This window comes from Nicotiana tabacum, chromosome 1 (assembly GCF_000715075.1).
Source record: "Nicotiana tabacum cultivar K326 chromosome 1, ASM71507v2, whole genome shotgun sequence".
Taxonomy (NCBI): domain Eukaryota; kingdom Viridiplantae; phylum Streptophyta; class Magnoliopsida; order Solanales; family Solanaceae; genus Nicotiana; species Nicotiana tabacum.
The window spans coordinates 21,856,636-21,880,170 of record NC_134080.1 but is presented as its reverse complement, the minus strand read 5'-3'; the positions used below and the strand labels follow the sequence as shown (position 1 = coordinate 21,880,170).

The window sequence follows — 23,535 nt, the reverse complement described above, 5'->3', positions numbered from 1 at the left end:
AGTGGTATCAAAGCAGTTTGGTCCTAGGGAGTCTACAAGTCGTGTCTAGTAGAGTCTTGTTTATGGGTGTGTCGTGCACCACACTTATAAGCAGGAGGCTACAGGGTATTTAGGACTGTCACTCTTTCTTCTTACTCTAGATCGTGTGGTAGAGCTCAGTTGTAAGAACTCAATTTCCTAAACTCTATCTTATTCATAATACGACGATGCCTACATCCAGAAAGACGATTGGTAAGAGATATAGCTGTGGAAGTGTTGAGCCAGAGGAACTCGATATTTGCATCATGCTTATGATGGATAAAGATGAGGTATTCAGCAGATCAAGTGTATACTAAGATGTGCAAACTTCTTGATAAGGATCTTTAAGGCAATAATGCCTATCTATCTTTATGGTGAAAGACAATGAGAGATTCAGGAGATAAATACAAGTTTCAACAAGCAAAAGAAGCAAGATGATGAAGGGTACGGGGCGCTCAGTTAATGAAGGTTAACAATGTTTATAATTCAGGCAGAGGAATATTAGCTTTTTGAATTATATTCAACAGTAACAGAGATATGTACAATTGGCCGCACCCATCTCAGTTATGCCCTATGGGGGTAAGAAAAAGACGGCATCAGGATCCGGTTGGGGTTAGAGTAACCAAAAATGGTGAATGGATTGTTTGTGTTAGTTGACATTTCCGAAGGATATTACAAATGTGCTAATAGATCTTTTTGTGAGGAACCCAAATGGTGCACTCTAGAATATTACAATTAGATGTGAATACTAGCATGATAAAAAAAATTCAGAAGATAGGCATTGAAAGCATGGAAGGGATAAATATTACTTTAGTGTGACTCTCGTCCTTAGCAGAGCGAGGACATTGAGCAACCCGAAGAGCCGATGGATGAAGCAAGAGGAGCAAAAAATAAAAGAATGTCTTGTTGAAGTTTTCATAAGAAAGGGATAGGCAGAAATATTAGCAGAGTAATGAGAAGAGAGATAAGGAAGAATTATGAGTAAGATGCGATACATGGATGACAATGGTAGATGAAAAAGATTACGGTATTACCGGGTCCATAGTCAGGTGAAAGAAGAGATGAGAGGTGATAGGCCTTAAGACAATAAAAGAGTATAAGCCATGAAGTTATATCCTTATTTCGATAAATAAGTTCGTGACTCCAACGCGACTACCAGAAAAGAGAGTTAAACCCTAGAGTAATAGAAATCGGTATGGGCTAGTGAACAAGATAAACTAAACATGGATTAGGGACTGAATGATTTGATAATAGTCGGCATCATGAGAAATACAGAGGTTGCATTCTAGCAGTAATAGAATTGAAGACAAAAGAATAACCCTTAAAGGTCCATTCAGGAAGACGTTTCCCTAAGCAAGCAATGTGGGCAAAGTTAAGCTTAAGGGACTATGTATACCGGTTACACTAAGTGTCACCCTAGTGAGTAGGGAATTTTGTTATCCTTGGTACATAAAGATTACCGCAAGGTGATTAAGGGTCATCGATGATGTGAAAAGATGCCAAAAATGAAGAGGTAAAACATCTATAAGTGGATTGTTGTAGCACTAAATCTTAGTACTCTCCTAAAGTGAGGAATATGGAGTTCTGTGGTGTTTAAGTCAGAATTAAGTGGTTCATTAACTACGGGATGGTAAAGGAATAATGTGATAAAAAAATATATAAGTAAGGAATGAGATTACACTTATCCAAATCCTACATATATTCTATAATTCCAGAACATTATGCAAGCACGACGTCAAGGAAAGGAAGTAAGGGTTCCTTCCCGGGATGTTATTGATAAATAAGGAGCCAGTGCGAGAGGTAAGGTAAGACAAAAGAAATAACCCAAGAAAGATTACGCGAAATATTTATAGGAGAATGGGCGAACGAGTAGTTAGTAGTTGATTCAGGAAGAGCCTAGCCATGGCTAGACAAGAGGTTACGGACAAATCAATAGATCATGCAAAATAAACATAGTTAACCCCAACATGGAGAATTCAGCCCCGCAGTATTGTCATTGTAATACTTGAGATATATTCAAATAGGAATCGGGGTAGTTAAAGGTACCTTATGAATATTACAGGAACAAAAGAGAGTGACACTGGTTAGACAGTCAAAATATCAGTTCAGAAGCAACCCCACAAGGACCAGGGCATGGAGGTAAGTAACTATAGATAAGTATAGGCAAGGAAGGATATTAGGAGGTCCGTCGAGTATACAATGTAATAAGCTCACAACTTTACAAGAGTCAGAGGGTCCTCCCTAAGTACTACACTGGAAGACTAGCTGAGGAAATAAGGAAGAAGACTTCAACCTAAACATAGTAACTCGAAGGAGAAAGGGTCATGTAAAAGCAATCTTACAACAAAAATTGTATGCACTCCAAAAGAAAGTGGCACCTACCGTGGCTAATGAACGGGGAGAAAGATCAAAGGTAATATTCAAGACCATATGAGTTGCACGAAAATTCAGGCATGCATGGAAACTAAGATTAGCTAAGTAGGCACACAACAAGGAGGCAGAAAGAACAGGAAAAGTAATAGCTTACGTTTAAAGGAAGCCGAGAAGGAACAGAAGGAATTATTCGATCAATGATCCAGAGTTAGTTATGTCATGAGAACACTTACGATTTCGTAATATTATCCATGCAACATATATATACTAACATTCATACAACCATAGAAGACTCCAATATAATTTAAAAGAAAGAATTGGGCCCAGGGCATATACAAAGGATTGAATTGTTAGAAGATTCTATCATGGATATTCTATAGCGCCCATGAAAGACTAAAGTAATAACTAATGTCATGAGCCGCAGATTGGAAAATAACTTAAGCCAACATAAAGGTCGATCAGAAGAAGAAGGAATCTAAAGAGTTACATTAACAAAGTAAATCAGGAATCTGATTATTGGACCCAGAAGTTATAGGAATCATGATTAAAAACATAGCAGAATCACTCTTAATATTAGAGGTGCAAGAGAGATAGCACAACAACTATGTTCTATAACGGCTCGATGATAAAGCCAGTTAGAAGGGTACCAATCTCATAAGAAGTCAATATGAAACTCTCACGGGACTGTGTATGTACCAGAGGTGCAAGTATTATAATAGAACTTTATGTTATGGACTTGGATTACACCTAGGTAGAAGGGAGGTCACGAGAGAGATAGAAGATACGATGCGAGATTTTAAGGTAAGTAAGGTAAAAGTGAACAACGTATGAGATACTCAAAGGCAGAAGATTGTGAATAGTCCATACTTCGGATAGAAGGCTATAAGCACGGGGATCCAATAACCGGTAATGATAGCGGCATCATCGGCGGTATGTCTTCCAGCCTATAGTTTCTAAGTACTGAGAGATCTAGTTAAGAGAGTCGAGAAAAATTAGAGACAATGTGATGTCTCACTTGACGTTTCAGAATAACATAAGGAAATCTATGGTTCAAGCAAGTTAAAGGAAAGTTGCGAGTAGTATAAATGGATATGTATAGGTCGCAAGCTAAAGTATGGTAGAGCGACAAAGTTTTAACGAAACATGAGTAAGGATGAGGAAAGGCAAGTAAAAAGGTAATGAGAATGGATAAGTCCTCGGGATTAAGTCCATAGAAATAAGAGAGATAGTGGTTTCTCTAAGTTATTGAAAGTTCAGTATAGCTTGAATAAACTCAAAGGAGTCTAAGATTAATAGCATTCAGAAGGAATAAAATGCTGACCTGGTAATAAAATGAGGGTATAATTGTCACAGATAAAGGATGACGTTTGGGCCTTAGTTTGAATAATGATTTGAGAAAAAAAAGAAGAGAAGGAGAAAAGATTTCGCCGGCGGCACGAAATTAAGATACCCCCATAAGGTGAATCGCATTAAGACACAATGAAATACGATTATGGGAATCACTTCGAATATTCCTTGATGTGACATAAGCCCTAGGGGCAAAAAGTATTACGTAAGGAGTTTCGAGTTATTAGTGGTATATTGTAGATCAATATTGAGGTGAATCAACAATGGATGGACAAAAGTCACAAAGTATGAGATGAGATTAGGCTATCATTCTAAAGATGAGCAGTAATGATGGAGCATTATAAGACTTAAATTTGTACATATGGGATGAGCAACGAGAGTAAGCTGAGATTTGATAGTAGACCTCCGTAACGATAAATTAAAGTAAGAGTTATGGCAGTAAATTCATACGGATGGCTAAACGGACCTACGCAATGAGATAAATATTCGTGAATTCAATAAAGTATCGAGCGAAGAACTTTAGTATACTCATAGATGCCCAAAGGGACATCTTATCAAGCTCTACATATGAAGCCTAGAGATTGGGCATATTTACAAGGTCAAAATTGTACAGGCTGCATAATGAAAGGTAGCAACAGTTACGAGATTTGAAGGATTCCGACTACAAGTTGTGGTGTGAGAAAGAGGCCTAAGGGTGGGAATGCCCTAGACTTTGGACTCATTCACAGAATAGTCGCCTAGATGGCAAGGGAAGTTCTAAAGTATTCGGAAGATGAAAATAATAAGTGCACCAGTCAATATTCGAGGACGAATGTTCCAAAGGGGGGAATAAAGTTACTACCCGCAACATTACGATGATGTTTCGCAGTATTAAGTTACGACAGTATTGCACCCAACTGTATTACATTACGGTGATGTTACATTTCGCAGTATTAAGTTACTAAGATGTTGCACCCTGAAGTATTGTACGTTAAATTTGTCATAAGGTAATTGACATCAGTCCAAGTAAAAGATTATTTGGAGATTATAAGGATTATGATATTTCACAAGCGATTAGTAGATTCATGTAGGTAAAAGGGGGAGCAAGTCAAAGAAAATAATTTTTTTTTTCCAAGTTTGGCATATTGGGATAAAATACGGCCCAAGCTAAAATATCCGGCATTTATGGACTAGTGACATGCAAGGTACTACGTGCCCATACTAGTAAGGTATATAAGGAATGTGAAAAGCGAGTAATATTTTAAGTAAGTGAGAATAATTCTTAATTATACGGGTAATTGGTTAATTACCGGGTAACGGAACATTACATAGTTAATTAATCAAATAAGTGGATAAGATTAAATCCCCCAACAAAATGTGGCAGAAGGCCACTATTTGAAAAAGGACTCATATTGATTTATGAGAGGTAGCTGCCAAAGATTTAATTGAAATATTAAAAAAAGCAAGATTTAGTAAATGTCTTGTTTCCATGTTCATTTGGAAGAGATCAGAATGTCCCTTAAATTCAAAATAGAAATCACATATCAAGTCTCCATTTCCATTTGGAAAGGAGTAACGTAGCCATTCCTCAAAAAGCAACAAAATTTTCTTTCTTGGTTCAAATACTGTAACGTCAAGAACATAGGCAATCGTTCAAACACTTCAACAAGCAGAAGCTTAATTCCGTCCAAATTTTGCGGTTCTAAAAAAGTACGGTGTAATCTTCGCCAAGAATATTATACGGAGTTTTCCCTACTCCAAGTATGTTAAGGCTATCCTTTATTTCTTTTGGCATGATCCATATAATACGAACGAAACGTGCAAATGCACAAATTCCATAAATGACTCTATTCATAGAAATATTAGAGATATCTATGTTCTTGAATTTTCATGTGTCATAATATTTTATCATCTGTTCATGGGTCTCAGAAAAATACGAAAATTGAAATTAGTTTACTTTATGATATTACTTAGAGGTAAAATGGTCTTATGACATTTCGAAGGATTTTATTAACGTACCTTTCATGCCATTGCATTCATGTACATTGACCCGTGACCAGATGGTGTTATATATGCGTATATATGTATGTATATATATGTATATGGGATATGGGAAAGGTTATGGCGTTATATACGCACCACTACCTGATCAGCTGGTATACGTTCATGATTTTGCCCACAACGGCCGAGATGATATGATGGGATGCCCTCAGAGGCTGATGATGTTATGAAACATGTACCTATGCACGACATGACATTCATACGCATATGCATGATACTATTTTCATGATTTACAAAGTTATTCAGACTTACAGGTTGAGTCATGTACTCCATATTTCTTCCATGTCTGTTATGTACTTATTTATGTACCTTACATACTTGGTACATTTTTCGTACTGACGTCCCTTTTGCCTAGGGACGCTGCGTTTCACGCCCGTAGGTCCCGATAGACAAGTCAAGTGCCCTCCAAGTAGGCTATCGGCTCAACGGAAGATGTTGGTGCTCTCCATTTGCTTCGGAGTTGCTTGATTGGTTAGCATGATTTAGACGTGTTTTGTTTGGTATGACGGGACTGTGTCCCGAGCTTTATGACATTTATGTACTCTTAGAGGCTTGTAGACATATGTCGTGCACGTGAAAGATTGTACGGCCTTGTCGGCCTATGTTTTGAGTTTATAAATGATCATGTTGGCCTATTAGGCCCGTATATCACGTGTATATGATGATGTAATAAGAAAGATACGTTACGTTGGTACTCGGCTGAGTAAGGTACCGGGCGCCCGTCGCAGCCCATTGATTTGGGTCGTGACACAAACTACTAACAATTCAAGCTTAATATAACACATGAATAATTAAGTGGTAGAACAATTAATAAATATGGTGAATTTATGAATATTCACAAGCAAAGGATAAAAAATGCATATTTCAATTAAAATATGCTTAGTCAGATATCACAAGGACTAAAATAAAAATTTACCAATAAGCGACGGAAAAAATGTTATTAAAAATATTAAAAAGTTTAAAATTCAACCAATTAATATTTTTATAAAATATTTCTTGCTGGAGAAAACTAAAATAAAAAAGAACAGAAAGAAAAATTGTAAGGAATCTAAAGGAAGTCAGTGGTAAGTCGTTAATGTTCTTGAGCAGCAAGCAAGATTTTCTGAAATGGCGACTCTATAACCCCACCCCCACGAAACTAAACAAGGGTTTTAGCTAATCCTTAACAGTAGCATCCGTTTTGTCACCTTACACACACACACACACAATCGAATTTTCTAATAAACCCTAAAGTTAATATGAGAGAAGAGGAAAGCGGGCCGCAAAACAGGGAGCTATATGCATTGCTACACATATCTCCAGAAGCTTCGGATGAAGAAATCAGAAAAGCTTATCGTCAATGGGCTCAAATATATCACCCTGATAAATATCAAGCTGCTGAGGTATTATTTATTTTCACTCTATGTTTCGGTACTACTATACTAGCTTCTGTGAACCCTTAATTTGTGTATTTAGAGTTAAAAGATAGTAACTTTTTAGAGGATTGAATTATTATTATTGGAATTAAATAGGTCTGAATAGTTTGAGTACTTGTAATTTGCCTATGTTTCCTGGTCTATATAGGAAGGAAATGGGTACTGGACTAGTTTTAGAGAATTGCTAGTATTAGAATGAAATGGGTCTCTGATTAGATGGGGAATGTGCACATTGGGTTCATGTAGTCGACTCGAACTAGGTTGCGATTGAGGAGTAGTTGTTTGATCGATATGTTCCAGAACTGCGATTAGTTCTGTTCTCGCCTTTGATAGTTTGATATTGGTGGAAAAGTATAGCTGTGTTTGCTTTTGCTCAATTTCTTCCGGGTATTTTGCGTTGCAGTTGGCGTATTTATTCTTTTTTTTCCCTCTCTTCTCTATTCAATTTTTCTCTATGCAATAGCTCACAATTAGCTCAAGAAAATCTATATTTAAATTTTCAGGAACATTATTACAAGAAATTAGATAATTTCCCAAGTATTGGAAGAAATTTGTTTTGTTTTCTTGATTTCCTCTTGTGAAAGTTGAGTTGTGAATGAATAGTGGCATATTTGTCCTGTTTCAGATGAAGGAAATTGCGACAGAGAATTTTCAACGAATATGTGAAGCTTATGAAATTTTATCGGATGAGAATAAAAGACAAATATATGACATATATGGTATGGAAGGGATTAATTCTGGTTTGGAACTTGGTACTAAGCTGAACAAAGCTGAAGAGATCAAGGAAGAACTTGAAAGACTACGTCGTCAGAAGGAACTTCAAAAGGTTGCAGCACATCTCCGACCTTCTGGGTCAATTTTGGCAAATCTGTCATTGCCACAGTTTTTAGAGGGTGATGGCATTATGAAAGGGTAAACATCTGTACTTCTTTTTCGTTTCTATGTCGTAATTGCTTCGATGTTGATACATGTGACTAGGTGCTTCATAATCCGATGGCATGGCACGAGCCAACTATTACATCTATCACATTGTGTGCGTTTAGAATTCCTTTGTCCATAATCCTAGATAAATATGCAGGCATGTTCCTTTAAGTAACTTGTTGATAAGTAAATTCCTTTTAAGTATTTGAGTTATCCTTGGTGTGGGGGACAACTTGCATAAGAATGTTTCTAAACTGCCACCAGAAATGCTTGCGGATTTGGAGCTAATGAACTATGCTTTAAATTTTGCTAGCTTCAGTGTGCGCTTCTATGACATTGTAGTGAAGCATAACCAGTTATGAGAATTGTAGTATGAAGCGGAAGATATCATAAACAGGGATCTTGAGGAATCTTTGTAATAAGTCCCTGTTACTAGCTAAGGTTAGTTTAAGCTTCAAGAAAGGTAAAGACCATTAAGCATACACGAGAGCGACTAGCTAAGGTTGGTTTAAGCTTCAAGAAAGGTAAAGTCCATTAAGCAACTCTCGTGTATGTTTTTTTTCCATCAAAAAACATACACGAGAGTTGCTCTGCATGCTTTTGTAACAGTTTGGTTCTTATTGTTTTCCTTGACCCCTTCTGGCGACTTCCTCAAGAGGTCTCGGTTGCTGTGATCTACTTCCTATTGTATGTGTTCTTTAGTAGCTTAATGCATTACACCATCGTCAACAGAAGTAATGACCTGAGCAACCTGTAGACTTACAGACTGCACAGTCTAGATGCTCTAGAAGAACATGAATTGAGGTGCTAGCACCACTGTCATTTTTGTTTAGAAGCATCGAAGGTTATTCTATAGTAAGATATTGCAAGACTAATGCGTAAGTTTGTTTAGGCAAAGTTAGCAATATGTTTTTAGTAGCTTCAACATGTGATAAGAAAGTACTTACATAAAAAATGTAATAAGCAAGTCTTTCTGTGTTATTGCATTATATTTCAACTACAAACAAAAAAGATTTTAGAATAGCACCCAAGGGTGTGGCCTAGTGGTCAATGAAGTGGATTGAGAACCATGAGGTCTCAGGTTCAAATCCCACCGGAGATAAAAGCACTAGGTAAATTATTCCCATCTATCCAAGCTTTGGTGGATAGAGTTATCTGGTACCTGTGTTGGCGCAAGACACCACGGTTATTAAAAAAAGACTTCAGAATATACAAATTACAATCCGCTAAGTCTTCAGAATATCATCATTTTCCATATGGTTGGATTTTGCCGTGAACTTCCTTTCTTGGTCGGGCCATTTCAGTACATTACTGGAATCATAATTACAAAGGCTTGAGTTGTTTGCATCTTCCATTTGCCGAATTTTAGGGTGTGCATGATATATCAATAAGGTAAAATAAGGCATTTCATTGTTTACTGCTCCAAACCCTTAGAGCAGCATATAAGAGTAAGTTAGGGCCCCCGGAAAAGTAGTTAACTGAGGGTCCGTATTCTGCTCCTGATCTCGATACAGATGTTGAATCATTCAGCAAGTGCAAGTTTTTGTCTTCTATATGATTATTCAGCAATACCTCTTTCATGACCTCATCTTACCGTACATGTTTCTGGGCATGATTGCCAGGATGGCTATGGCTAGTGAAGTCCAGTCTCAGATATCCAAACACAATGCTGTTGCCATTGGTGGAAATCTGGCGGTTAATGGGAATGCCGGTGGTGGTGCTGCATCTGTTGTTCTTAGGCATCAAATGTCATCAGTTTCTTCGATAGAGTTTATGGGGTCGATGGGTTTGAGAGCATTATTAGGAGTACAGACAACTCGGTAGGATGATTTATTTTGCTATATGCTGCAAATCTCAAATTTCTTAGCCAAAGATTAACTTGTTCTTTGTCTCATCAGTCATATTTCTACTCACTCTACGGCAACAATGGGTCTTGCCATGTCCTTAAGAGATGGTTCTGTTAATCTCTCCAACACATGGACTCGCCAGCTCTCTGACACCGCTCATGGAAATGTAAGCTATTTTTGAGTTTGGTGCATTGAGAAGCTTAAAAAAAAATCTTATGTCATAATTGCTACTATTCTTTATGTTTCGTGGCTGCAACTTAAGTCAGAATTGATGATCTCTTGGACCATAGAATTCTGGAAAAAACTCGTTTAGAGGTTGAGGCGTGCTTTTAGTGCATCTCACATTACTAATATTCACGCATTCCTTTTAACTTATCAATAAGATTTTATTTTTTCCTTCTACCCTTTCATTTGTTTTTCCAGATACAGCTTTCATTAGGTCCAGAGTCATCTATAGCTGTTGGATGGCAGAAGAAGGAGCAGAAAAGGTCTGCTTCTGGAGAAATCAAGGTTCCACTTTTCTGCTCTAGCTGTAAATAATTTTTATCTTTTGATGACATTTTCTTATAAAAGTGAATTTAAGAATTTTTTTTATTTTACAGTTGAATAATTACTGGCTGACACTTTCGTTGGTCTGACTATGAGGGATGCTGAAATATTGAATATTTGTGGTTTTAAATCCACATGAACATACTACTCTAGTTTTTTTTGTTGTCTTGATAAAAAACAGATGAATTTGTGTCTTCTACCTGATGATATGGAATTAGGATCACCTAATGGTTAATTTACTTCTTGGCACACAGTTTACCTTTTTCTGGACAAGCAGAACATGCATCAGTTGATTGTAAATCCAGCTTTAGTAGACTACAGAGCATAATTTGTATAGAGTTGGTTTTTGGCTCCCTATAAGGCTTATGATTACTTGCTTATTTCCCAAAAACCTGACCAAATTGTTGAATTAGATTATAATTGTTATTTAGGTTGCTAAGTTTCTTTTAATATCAATTGTTTGGTTTAGTATCTTTTTGAAAAAAGAATCTCTACAAAAGTGACAGAAGTAAGTGTTATGTGTTTAATAATAAAAAAAAATGGTACTTGTATTTTAAGTAGTTCTCGAATATTCTGCTGCCAAAATCTGGGAGGTAAACTTTGATAGATTGGTGCCCCTTGAGGTATTCCATTACAGTGGGTTGTTCCTTTATAAAAAGGAAAAAAAAACTCCAACTTCCCAAACTGGGCAAGCTGGTCGAGTTCTATCAAGGCTTTTGCTTGGTTTCTTCTTGAAGAATAAGATTTTGATTTCTTCCACTCTCTCCTACTTGCATTAGGTTGTATTAGAGCTATAGATGTTCCACAACATTCTGACAAGCATACTAGCAGGATTAGAAGAAGTTGGCAATGATAGTATTAGGCTATGTGACCCCCTCATGTTCCATCCTCAATTTTCTTTCTTTTGCGTGAGAAGAAATCAGAATGCTGTTTATGTTGGGCCATTGGAAACTTATTTGAATCTAAAGAACTTTGAATGCTATTTATGTTGGGCTGCTCAAAACATATCTGGAAGTATATGTCTGTCTGTGCATATAATACAAATATAACATACTTACAACTTGTTCTGTTGGAAGAGACCTTCTTCCCGCTTTTAATATATTTAACATGACAAGTGCATTTCGAAGGATATTAAGCAGCATTAAGTCATTAACCTGCATTCTACTGGGCAGCATCTTAACCTTACCAATTTGAGAGACTTTGAGCATTGTTATATCAATATATAATTTGCAATCCATTGTTCTGTAGATAGGGACAGGGTCATTTGGTGCAACTGCTCATTACACCCACCGCTTTTCCACAAAATCTCATGGGCGTATTGCAGGCAGAATCGGAAGGTTCGTTGATGTTAATAATTCCTCACTTCTCATATTATTCATCTTATTGCCATTACCATGTTAAAGTTCAAGGTTCTAAGCCTTGGACATTTAATACTTATTGCTAAAATAAACTACACAATCTGTGGTCTGAATAAGCTAGTGAATGGGTGTGTACTCTTGATATGTTGCAATGTGCTGTTTCTGACTTATTTTGTTGAATGATTAAATTTCTCGGATCCTAGTTTTTAGTTGGACCATGATTTGCTAATACACATTGTAATGGTGATGACCAAGGCCTACTAGTCAAATGATTACTAGCATGAGTACGTCAATACATAACTTGCATTAGATATTGCTACGTCCTCGGTTTATAATCATATTTCTGTAAAAAGCTGGTTATATAAGCTATTTCACATTATCTTCTTGATCATTTACCTTATTTACCCTTGACATTTGTTCATGTATTAGGTAACATTTGTTACAAATTTCTGGGAAGAGTAACCCTCCTAGCATCTTGGAAACAAATAAACTCCTCGTGTATTTGAACCGCTTGAATTCCTTATCTTTTCTGTTGTAGATTGAACCAGGAACCTCATTTTCTTGCACAGTAGTTCAGCTTGTTATTTATATGTTTTGGAGAAGGGTATCTTCAGTTAAGCCTAAAGCACGATTATCTAGGTTACCGAATTTATCTTCATGCACAATTTCGTAACTCAATTGGTAGCCTTTTCTCACGAAATTCTATATTATATTGCAGTACTGCACTTGAACTTGAATTGGGCGGTGGAAGAAAAATATCTGAATTCAGTACCGTTCGGATGCTGTACACTGTAGGAATTCAGGTAAATATTGACAAAGTAACTCCTTTCCCCTTCCCCAAGAAAAGAGGAGTGGGACCTACTTCTTCCTATGCTTTTATTAGACATGTTTTAGCATTCCTTAGAAGTTATTGCAAGATCATTAGCATGTTTTCGTGCTTTACACCTTACATCCACTTTTTTCTCATAGGGGATCTTTTGGAAGTTCGAGTTACATCGTGGGGGCCAAAAGTTGATTGTTCCCGTAAGTAGTCTCATACTTGTGCCAATGTGCCTTATTTTGGTTTCATGCCGTCATCTTTTTCTTTCTTTTTCCTTTTCCTTTCGCTTGTGCGTGGACATGCTCATGCGTTCGTGTTTTGGCTACATATTCCCGGAAATTTGTTGCATCAACAGCTGCCTTTTAATCAGGAACTTCGAAGATGATCAGGAGTCTAATAATGATATAGCGTTATAATGAACTTAAACTAATGCGTAATCTCTTATGTTAAAAATATAGTACCTCTGCCTATTGAACTAATGAATATATGTCTTACAACTGCGGGAGCTAGTTCTCTCTCTCTCTCTCTCTCCCTTTTTTTTTTTGAGAAAACAACTGCCGGAGCTAGAATTCTTTTAGGGAACTTAAGTAACTATGTGTTAAGTATGGTCTATCTACTTTTAATAGATATTAAGTATGTTTATTCTGATGGTATCACCAAAATTAGGTTAATTATATTCAAAAAGTGTGATCTAATCCAGTTTGGTTTAACTATCAAAAAGTAGCAGCCATAAGTGGCCATTTGAAAGGTACTTGCTAGTACTGTAACTTGTAAAGAAGAGTTGAAAATTCTTTGGTACACAAAGGCGAAAGGTTTTCTTGTCTCAATTTCAAAGCTAACTTCATTTTTCACATTCAATCCTGTAAACTGTGGCGAAAATAATTGAAGCATTAAACCTTGGTGATTAAAAAACGTTTTCTCCGCGGTTCCTACAATGCGCCTCTGGGCGAGGCATCCTTGAATGGTAGTAGCGAGCGCTAGTAGCTCGGGGAGTTTGCTTGAACAATGAGGGCTGCGGCCAGACGCCCTAGCACGTCATGGGTGAGGCGAACATGGGTTTTGAAATTACAAGCTTCCAAGTAAAGAAAACGAACTTAGGGAAGAAGAGGAACTAGATCCATACAGGACATTGCCTCCCAATTATCATTCAAAACCAATTTCAGAGATAAAATATGAAGTACAACCTTACCTTATTGCTCATAAACAGTAAGGACGATGTGGAAGCCATGGCCGGTGGGAGTGGCAGCAGCTGAAATGAGCAGTGCGAGTGGAAGCGACGGAACTGACCAGTGGTGATGCCGGCGAGGGCCGAGTGGCAGAGACAAGCCACTTTCTTGACTAGAGGCAAAGCATGATATGATGTCCGTTGAAAAATAAAAAGAAAAGGGAAAAATGAAAATGTATGAAGCCAAGAGACGGGCACTATGAACATTCTGGAGATTCAGTTTTAGGCTCTCCAGCTAATGGGATGTTGGGTCCTTCCAAGGCATCTGATTAGAAAAGCTAATCGGATGTTGGGCTTAGTTGATGATTTTTAGAAATTTGGCGCTGGGCCTCCATTTTTCGCACATATAATCCAGAATTTCTTTTAACAAAAATGTAACATTTTGATAAAGAAGGGCTTTTTGCAATTCTTTAACTAAAAAGAGGAAAGCTGATTGACTCTCCAATTTTTATATGATTAGATATTTAAATTAATCATTCCTATATAATTTTCTGCAATTTTTTTCTATGATTTTAATGTTATTTTTAGTTTTTACAACTTTTAGTAATTTATGCTTATTTATTACTATATAAAATATTAAAGATTAAATATCACCCTGTGCCTCGAAACTTACGGATTACTCCGTATTAGATAAAAGGCCACGCCTCGCACCTGCACCTCTTAAAATACTGAACTGCATTGAGTCCCCTTGAATCCTTGACAAAAATTGAGAGGCTCTCTAGTTCTGCACTTCTACTAATCCAAACGCCAATAAAAGGAGTCCTAATAACAGTTTTTCTTTATTGTTTCTTGCTGTCTCGCAATAAGATGCTTATCGAATGACATGTTAGAGTGACTCCATAATCTGTATTCTTCTATCTGTCCCACTCTATTTAACCTACTTTCTTCCAGTGGTGTCCCAAAAATTGGCTTTTCCTATGGTAAGTGAAGATTCTAAGTTCCTTTCAATAAATTGGCATTTGGTTGAAACAGCTTAACTTTTATTAAATAGCATCTGTCTCACTCAAGATCATTGTTGTTCAGGCTATTAATTATTTTCATTATTTTGCCACATCTCGATGGATGCAGGTATTGCTTTCTAGACAGTTGAACCCTTTTTTTGCCACTGGAGCATTTGTGATTCCGACTTCACTGTATTTTGTACTGAAGGTTTGTGTTCTGCTTCACACGTGCATTTGAAAATTTCATTCCCGTCAACAGCTAAACTACCACATGATGGTTCTCAATTGTTCTCTGGGAGAATTTACTATAGTACTGTCTTTCCATGTGTTGCTGTAAATTGTTATAGAATCAATACTTAATTTGGTTGAGATAGAAATAGTTCTTCTGATCAACATAGCACTATCCATAGTGAATATCTTTTTGCTAGAACATTTAATTTTTTTTTAATTTGGTGACCCAAGAGTCGGTTTTCCTTTTAGTCTTGCAACCCATGTTAAAGATTTTCCGCTTGGTGGCCCATTGCAATCTATTATTTCCTTCCCTAGATATTTGAAATATGTTTTGCTTTACTAATTACTTTTGATTCTGAGTTGTTGGGGGGCCTTGTGGTGGCAATATGAGGAAATGTCTCCTCAAAATTATAAGTTGCATAGTTTCATAATTGCTCATTTTGAATGACTTCCAACATCTTTCTCTTTGTGAAATCTTTTCCTTCATAATTGTTCTGAATTCTTATGGGACCTTGTGTTGTCAAAATATGGGAAATGTCTTCTGTTGATTATATTTTATAACTTGCTTATTTTCTTAATAGCTCATTTCCCAGGATTTATATCCATCTCTTTTGACTGTTCTTCCCTTCTATACTTTCAGAGATTTGTTGTGAAACCTTTTTATCTTAAGCGGGAAAAGCAGAAGGCATCAGAGAATATGGAAAAAACTCTTGGCCAGGTAATTATAAATAGTTTGGGTAACTGGCATTGCTGCTGCGTGAATTCTATGAATAGTTCTCTAGTTCTTGGCAGTTAGACCTTGGGATGTTTGATAAACAACCAGGCATCAGAGGCAAGCTAGTTGGGGTCGGCTCATGAATCCTCTCAAACAATTTTGCTCTATTTTGACCCATTTCGCCTTAGGATATTCGATGAACCACAATTTTGTTTTTCTACTTTAGTAGTTTCTAAGTGTCAATGCTGTTTGTGTGTACCTGTACGCTGCCTCTGCTGCTATGATATGGCGTGTGTACTATTCTGTCTGTAAAAGCATTCTCATGGTACTTCCCATTGGGCTTATAATAGCTGGTCCAATGTGCACTCAACCTCTCCCCAGCTTTGCTCCTAATGAACTACATGTTTTAGTTCCGGGAGGCAAGAGCAGCAGCTAAGAAAGCTCAGCAACTATTGCAAAATGTGGCCAGTAGGAAAAGAAGTAGACAACTAGAAACAGGTGGACTGGTTGTTACAAAAGCACTTTATGGTAGCCGTAAAGCTCTGAAGAACAGAAGTCAAACAGAGGAAGTAAAAGATGAAGTGGCTTCACAAAGCATTGATGTCACTCTACCTTTAAATTTTCTTGTGAGTGAGTCCGGGCAACTAAAGGTGCGTTCTTACTTCCACCATTCTGAATAGGTTTCTTTGTTCTGATCAGTGTTGAGGACTCTTTGTTTCATATTTCGTGCCATATTGCACGTTTTTGAGTTTAAGATTACTTGCTTTAATTGGTCTTCTGTTTGAACATGAGAAGCTATTTGGAGGTCATAAATAAGAGAGAATTAGAACAACTGCAGTTGCTAAGAGAAGGCTAAGGATGTGGTGGTTAGATGTCATAATAGGAGGAGGAAAAAGGGGAATAACATGGATAGTATGGTATACGATCATAGTATGCCACAATATCTTCTTGGTGCTCCTTTTATGGTTGTGTATTTGGCTGGAACAAGTACTGGGACTTCCAAGAATTTGTGTTTCTCTGGAAGATACACACACATCTATTGTATATCAGGAGGATTAGCCCATATTTTGGTGCTTTATGTGGTTAACACATTAGGTTTGTTCCAGGACTCATCTTGGGTTCTCTAGGCTGATTTCTGGTTAATAAGGTTTTCTTACAATAGCAAGGAGGAGCATAATTGACCTATCTCCTCTGGAAAAGGCTGTCTATCTGTTGTCGCGTCAATCATAGCCCATGGCTATTAGTTTTTAAGTGTTTGGACTGCTTTCTTTGGCATGACTGATGAAATGAAAATAATTACAAATGAACGCATTTTTGCACACACTTCAGTAACTACTTGCCAATAGCTTCTCTGTTCAAGATGGTTTTACCTTTTACATATTAGTTATTTATTGTCTCATTGTGTATATGCAGCTACACGAGGGTGTAAAGAAATCAGGAATTATGGGCTTTTGTGATCCTTGTCCTGGAGAACCTAAGCAATTGTATGTGGAGTACACCTTTGATGGCAACAACTTCGAGGTACTCCTCTTCTTTCACCCTTTTCTAATATGCAAAAACCTCCTCTGACAACTAAAATTGCTGTCAAAATATTAACAGGTCATTGTTGACGATTTGGATGAGTTGCTTATTCCCCAAGAATCACACAGAATTTGATGTCATTAGAGCTGCTGAGTCGCTGTTTTGTTGAGTAGTAGGAGCTGCCAATAAACCATTTTAGTGCGCTGCATAGATCTGAGGCTGTTGATTCCTCGAAATGAGTATGATAGTCAATTGGAGTAATTTAAGGCAATCAATAGAGACTTGGTTACCTCTTCAAATGTTGCATCATTTGCTATGCCTCTGAGGTACTTTGTTCAATGTTTCAGCCCCTCGCTCCCTTCTCGTCATCCTAACCCTCTGAAACAACAGGAATAAGATGGGGGAAAAGTAGCAGAAAGGATACGTTCCTCCTTACCCTCCAAAACCAACAGGAACACCCCCACACCCTACCCCCCCCCCCACACACAGCCTTAGAAATGTTTAAATGGGATGCAGCTCCTCAAAGTTTTGGTTATCATTTTTTTAAAAGAAAATTACTACTGAGTGTATTCTATTTTGACAAAATAAAGGCAGTCTAGTGATATGTTATTCTTTCAACATTGACTATTTGATGGATTCCTTAACATTACTTGCATATGTGAAAGGGGTTTCTGTTCAAAGTCTTATTTCCTCAATTAACAAGTCAGAGAATAAAACTGGTGCATAGGAAACAGGAGGGTTTTTACCAGTTTTTCCTCTCCTTTGGCCTCACTCATCTTTACATAGATACTATTTGGTTAAATGATTTTCCAGTGACAAATATAGACCACTCTACCATGTATGCTAAAAATTATAAAGGGTGAGCAACACCCTACATGCAATTGTGCACTGAAAAATCTAGAACATGGACGATTATATGACGAGACAATCTCTCACATTTGTATCTTTACCTAATTTACATTAGGCAATTATAAGGATTGTGTGATTCAAGAAGCAATGCACCTTTCTCTCAAGTAGGCTCCAATCGACATTTATGTATTCAAAGGTAGATCTAGGATGGATTCTGTCATAGGTTCAATTGAACATATTGACTTCAGCTCGAACTATGTATGCCTATGCAAAAAAAATTTAATATATATATATACGTATTACGCTCATTCTGAACTCATTGCCGTTAGATTTCTGTTACAATGCACACAGTGATGCTTGGCGAAACAATAAAACAAGGGCATGATCTCATTAAAGCATAGAGAAACAAAATGTCAAAGAGGGTCTCATGTTCCACTCTCTTTTTTCTCTTTGTTGGTAGATAATAGCTGGTTGATGTTGCCATTTCGTGAGTTTTCTTCAGTAGCACCATGACCTATTAGGTCACAAGCATGGCATGAAGCTAGCCTGGATACAGCTTTTAAAGTGTCATCTGATGAGTACTATTTCATTATGATCATGTCTATTCCTCAGGGCTAAACTAAAAGTCCGATTACGGGTTCGATCGAACTCAGTAGCTTTTGCTCAAACAATATATTTAACAAACTAAGTTGAACAAATGAAAACGAATACCTGCACGCAAAGAAACATAATTAAGAAGCCCCCGTGAAAAAGTTGTCAATAATAGTCACTCTGCTATTTGGTTGGTTTCTATTACTGGAAGACTTGGCCAAATTCTCAGCGCCACATCTATGAAACATTAGCTGGATCACCACATTTGGGAATTTGATATATTAGAAATCTTGTCTTCATTATGTTACGTACATCATATATATATATATATACACACACACTTGGGGACAAATATTACTTTGGTTATCTACCCTTTTCATAGGAGATCTATACAAAATGACATAAGAGATTTTTGTAATATTATTTTCTTCTATTTAAATTGTAAATGGAAAATAAGATCATTTCCTCTTTAAAAACCTGCAAGGTAAAACAAGTTTTAAATTATTTTTACTCCTAGACTTGATGCTTCCCTATATATGTAAAGAACTTTCATACCTTTTTGCTAATTTTCCAACACAGAAAATTTTATTGAACCTATTTTCAACCAAATTGCTCTGAATCCTTCGCTCACTGCCGCGAATTTGAGTTTAATATATACAAAATTTTTGAAATAAATAAATAAATCTATATTGAGTCCACACCATTGCTAAAGAGGAATACTCAGTAGATGCGTGATATTCACATCGCGAATCAATTTTAAGGGCGAACTAGGATAAATTCACGTTACCAACGTCCAGGTAACGTGGGGCGCTAGCCCTGGCGCTGACCATTTGGGAGTTCTATTTTGTGCGCCACAAGTCGCGCCCCATGCTGCTTGTGGCGCTACACTGTGGCTTTTTCCCTTTTCTTCCTCTTTTTGCTTCAACTCACGCATCTTCGTCCCAAGTTGCCTCAGATGATGTCTACACATAGAAATATCACAAATTAGCATAAATCATTATATTACACATGCAAAATCAGCGAAACATGAGTAAAATGTGAGGCAATATACATAAAAATATACATACTTTAAGCGGAATATCAATTCGCAAAGGGAGGTCGACTACACTAAAGCCTTTGAATTGTGATGGTCCTATTTTACGTCTACAAAATCATAATTGTCGTGTTTGTAGTAATCCATCCAAGTTATGAACCCAAGGCAGGTCCACACGTTGACGGCACAATTCTTGGTAGTGGAAGCTGCCAATTATTATGTTTAAGTTAAATAATCAGGATAATCATATCAAATGATAATTAATGCTATATATAATTGGCTAGGTCCTAGATTAGTTCAATAAGTCTTCGCACAATAAGATAAACAATTGGATATGAACCAATAAAGCAACGTTTGTTAATGAAAAATTATGGATAAAGCGTTTAATCTAAAAAGAGTTAGGTAGCATCACCAACTATTTGTGCCATTATTTGTCATTAACCCATCACTTTCAAGATTATGTAACCTTAAGTTGTCAATTGTTAGCAATTCCATTTTGGGACCCACCAGTTTTACCACTATATTGGTACTAATTGATGGCATATGGCCATATAATACTGGATGATAGTATGTGGTTTCATATTAAATAATATTTTACACAATACTTTATAAATGGTAGTGCTCTAATGTCTGACTCAATTTGCACATACTTTAACTATTTTATTACTATATGCTATTTCAGTACAAGTATTATGATAATTCTATTCATCAAAACTTAGTTAACAATAACAACAAACCTAGTATAATCCACAAAGTCGAGTTTGTGAGGGTAGATTATATACAAACCTTCACTACTAGAATTCTGAAAAAAAGAGACCGCAAAAAGCGACCAAGCTAAATAGCGACCAAAAGTGTCTGGTAGTTATATTGATGGTCCCTTTTATTTAGGGACCAAAGTTGATCGCTAATTAGCGACCAACTTTGGTCTCTAAGCTAAATGGACCCATTTTTCCGGATATTGACTATAGAGACCAACTTTGGTCGCTTTATTAATTTAATAATATACATTTGGCGACCAAAGTTGGTCTCTAAATAAAAAATACATTATTTATTTATTTATTATTAATCACTAAAAAGCGACCAACTTTGGTCTCTAAACCAAATATCATATTTTAAAATCTGGAAACTAGAGACCAATTTTGGTTGCTTTTGTATTCAATTATTTATTTATTTTATTAAACTAGCGACCAACTTTGGTCCCTAAATACATGGATTTAATTTATTTTTTAAATATTAGCGACCAACTTTGGTCGCTATATCACCAGAAATTTTATTTTTTTAATGAAATAGCGACCAAGTTTGGTCGCTTTTTGTAGAAATCTGGGTAAATAGCGACCAAAGTTGGTCGCTATTCTCCAGAAAATTATTTTTTTTAACATGAAAAACGACCAAATAGAGACCAACTTTGGTCGCTTTTCTGTGTATTATTTTGGCAGAAACTGCCTGTTTTTGCAGCTACACCACCTGCGAGCCATACCAATTTCCTAAATAGGCATTTTATGCCAACAACAACAACAATAAAAAGCAATTAAAAGCAACAAAGAATAAAGTTCAATAGAACTAACACATTAAGCTAACAAAACTAAGCTAACGCTTATTACAAGCCCATTCGAACTAAAGAGAACTAACACAATAGTAAATTGGTATGTAAATTTGTTCTAACACAATAGAATTAACACAATGTAAATTAGTTCTAACACAATAGAACTAACACAATAGTATATAAAGTACTGAAGGAGTGTTCTTTCATCATCTTCGTCTGCAAGTTGGATTGTCTCGCTCGGTTCATTAGGTGGTTGACTGCGTATGAATTCCCCCACATCAGATGTGAAGTGAATTGAACCTATATGAAAAATTATATTGAATTAGTATTTCAAAATTTATGTAAAAGCAAATCAAAATATTTAATGAAAAGTAAAAAACTTACATGTATGTAGTGGAGGCTCGACCCTCCTTTCTGAATTAGTCTCTTTCTTCTTCTTTACAATACGAGTTTCATTGAATAGCTCATCTTGCTTCATTGGCATCATAAAGTTGTCTGGTGGCTTTGGTGATTATCCTCGTGGTACTATTACTCGAGATGAACTTTGATACAGAGAATAACTTGGATACGGTACATGACGGAGTGTGTCTTTGATCAATTGTTTATCTCATTAGCTACAATGATAATAAGAAGGCAACGACATGTGTTTCAAAAAAGTGATGGTGTAGGTAGGATTTAGCATTTCCTAAGTAGATAAAAGAGGTTATGGAGGAATTCTGTACTTCATTTTCCATGAGGAAAAGAAGTTTGATTGAGAGTGACAAGGTTGATGAAGACGAATGGTTTTCCGTTGGTCGTTGCAGTTCCCATAAAACGTGGATCATAAGACTTTATGATGACAAAGATTATAGGAAGTTTTGTGCTCAACTTTCTTCCAAGTCTGATCCGTACAAGCTTAATGTGATATTGGATGATATTTTTTCAGATTCAGACAATAATTTGACCGACAAAAGTATGGAAATGCTCTTAAAAAGAATTAAAGGTAAAACGTTTTTCTTGGTCGAGAAGGAAGCTGAAAAATATTTTACCTTTAATTCTTTTTAAGAGTATTTCCATACTTTTGTCGGTCAAATCATTATCTGAATCCGAACTAATATCACATTAAGCTTGTACGGATCAGACTCGAAAGAAAGTTGAGTACAAAACTTCCTATAATCTCTGTCATCATAGAGTCTTATGATCCCCATTTTATGGGAACTGCGACGACCAACGGAAAACCATCCGTCTTCATCAACCTTGTCACTCTCAATCAAACTTCTTTTCCTTATGGAAAATGAAGTAGAAAATTTCTTTATAAGCTCTTCTTTTATCTACTTAGGAAATACTAAATTCTTACCTACACAATCACTATTTGAAACACATGCCATTGTCTTCTCATCATCATTGTCGCTAATGAGAATAACAATTAAAGGCACATTCTGCCAGGTACTTTATCTTAGTTATTCTTGGTGGAAGTTCCATTGCATGTCTAATAACGTCATCAACCTCTTCTACAAAATCCTCCCGCAATCTAAAATTCCAAAACATAAACCAAAATTTCAATTCATATCCTAAAGGTTCAACTCATACCTAAAAGGTTCAATTTATATCCTAAAGGTTCAACTCATACATAAAAGCTTCAATTCATATCCACAAAAGTTCAAGTCATATCCTAAAGGTTCAACTCATACATAAAAGCTTCAATTTATATCCTAAAAGTTATATTCATATCCTACGAGTTTAAACTTAAACTAAAAGTTCAATTTATATCCTAAAAGCTTCAACTCATACCTAAAAGGTTCAATTCATATCCTAAAAATTCAACTCATATCCTAAAAGGTTCAATTTATATCCACAAAAGTTCAAGTCATATCCTAACGGTTCAACTCATACATAAAAGCTTCAATTTATATCCTAAAAGTTATATTCATATCCTACGAGTTTAAACTTAAATTAAAAGTTCAATTTATATCCTAAAAGCTTCAACTCATACCTAAAAGGTTCAATTCATATCCTAAAAATTCAACTCATATCCTAAAAGGTTCAATTTATATCCACAAAAGTTCAAGTCATATCCTAACGGTTCAACTCATACATAAAAGCTTCAATTTATATCCTAAAAGTTATATTCATATCCTACGAGTTTAAGTTCAATTTATATCCTAAAGGTTCAACTCATACCTAAAAGGTTCAATTCATATCCTAAAAATTCAACTCGT

The 23,535-nt window shown here is 36.2% G+C and overlaps 1 protein-coding gene across 2 annotated transcripts; it reads left to right on the top strand.

Annotated features, from left to right (window-relative positions):
- Positions 1-18,001, top strand: LOC107814946 (chaperone protein dnaJ 13). 2 transcript variants are annotated; one of them, XM_016640448.2, is made up of 14 exons: positions 1-15; positions 6,784-7,160; positions 7,819-8,105; positions 9,737-9,934; positions 10,013-10,127; positions 10,385-10,471; positions 11,759-11,847; positions 12,587-12,671; positions 12,838-12,891; positions 14,982-15,062; positions 15,726-15,803; positions 16,211-16,450; positions 17,214-17,321; positions 17,400-18,001. In XM_016640448.2, exons 2-14 carry the CDS (start codon positions 7,017-7,019, stop codon positions 17,454-17,456), a joined length of 1,623 nt encoding a protein of 540 aa, XP_016495934.1. In that variant the 5' UTR covers positions 1-15; positions 6,784-7,016; the 3' UTR covers positions 17,457-18,001. The 2 variants fall into 2 exon arrangements, with proteins under 2 accessions (XP_016495934.1, XP_016495935.1); XM_016640449.2 differs by lacking the exons at positions 1-15; positions 16,211-16,450.
- The last annotated feature ends 5,534 nt before the right edge of the window (positions 18,002-23,535 follow it).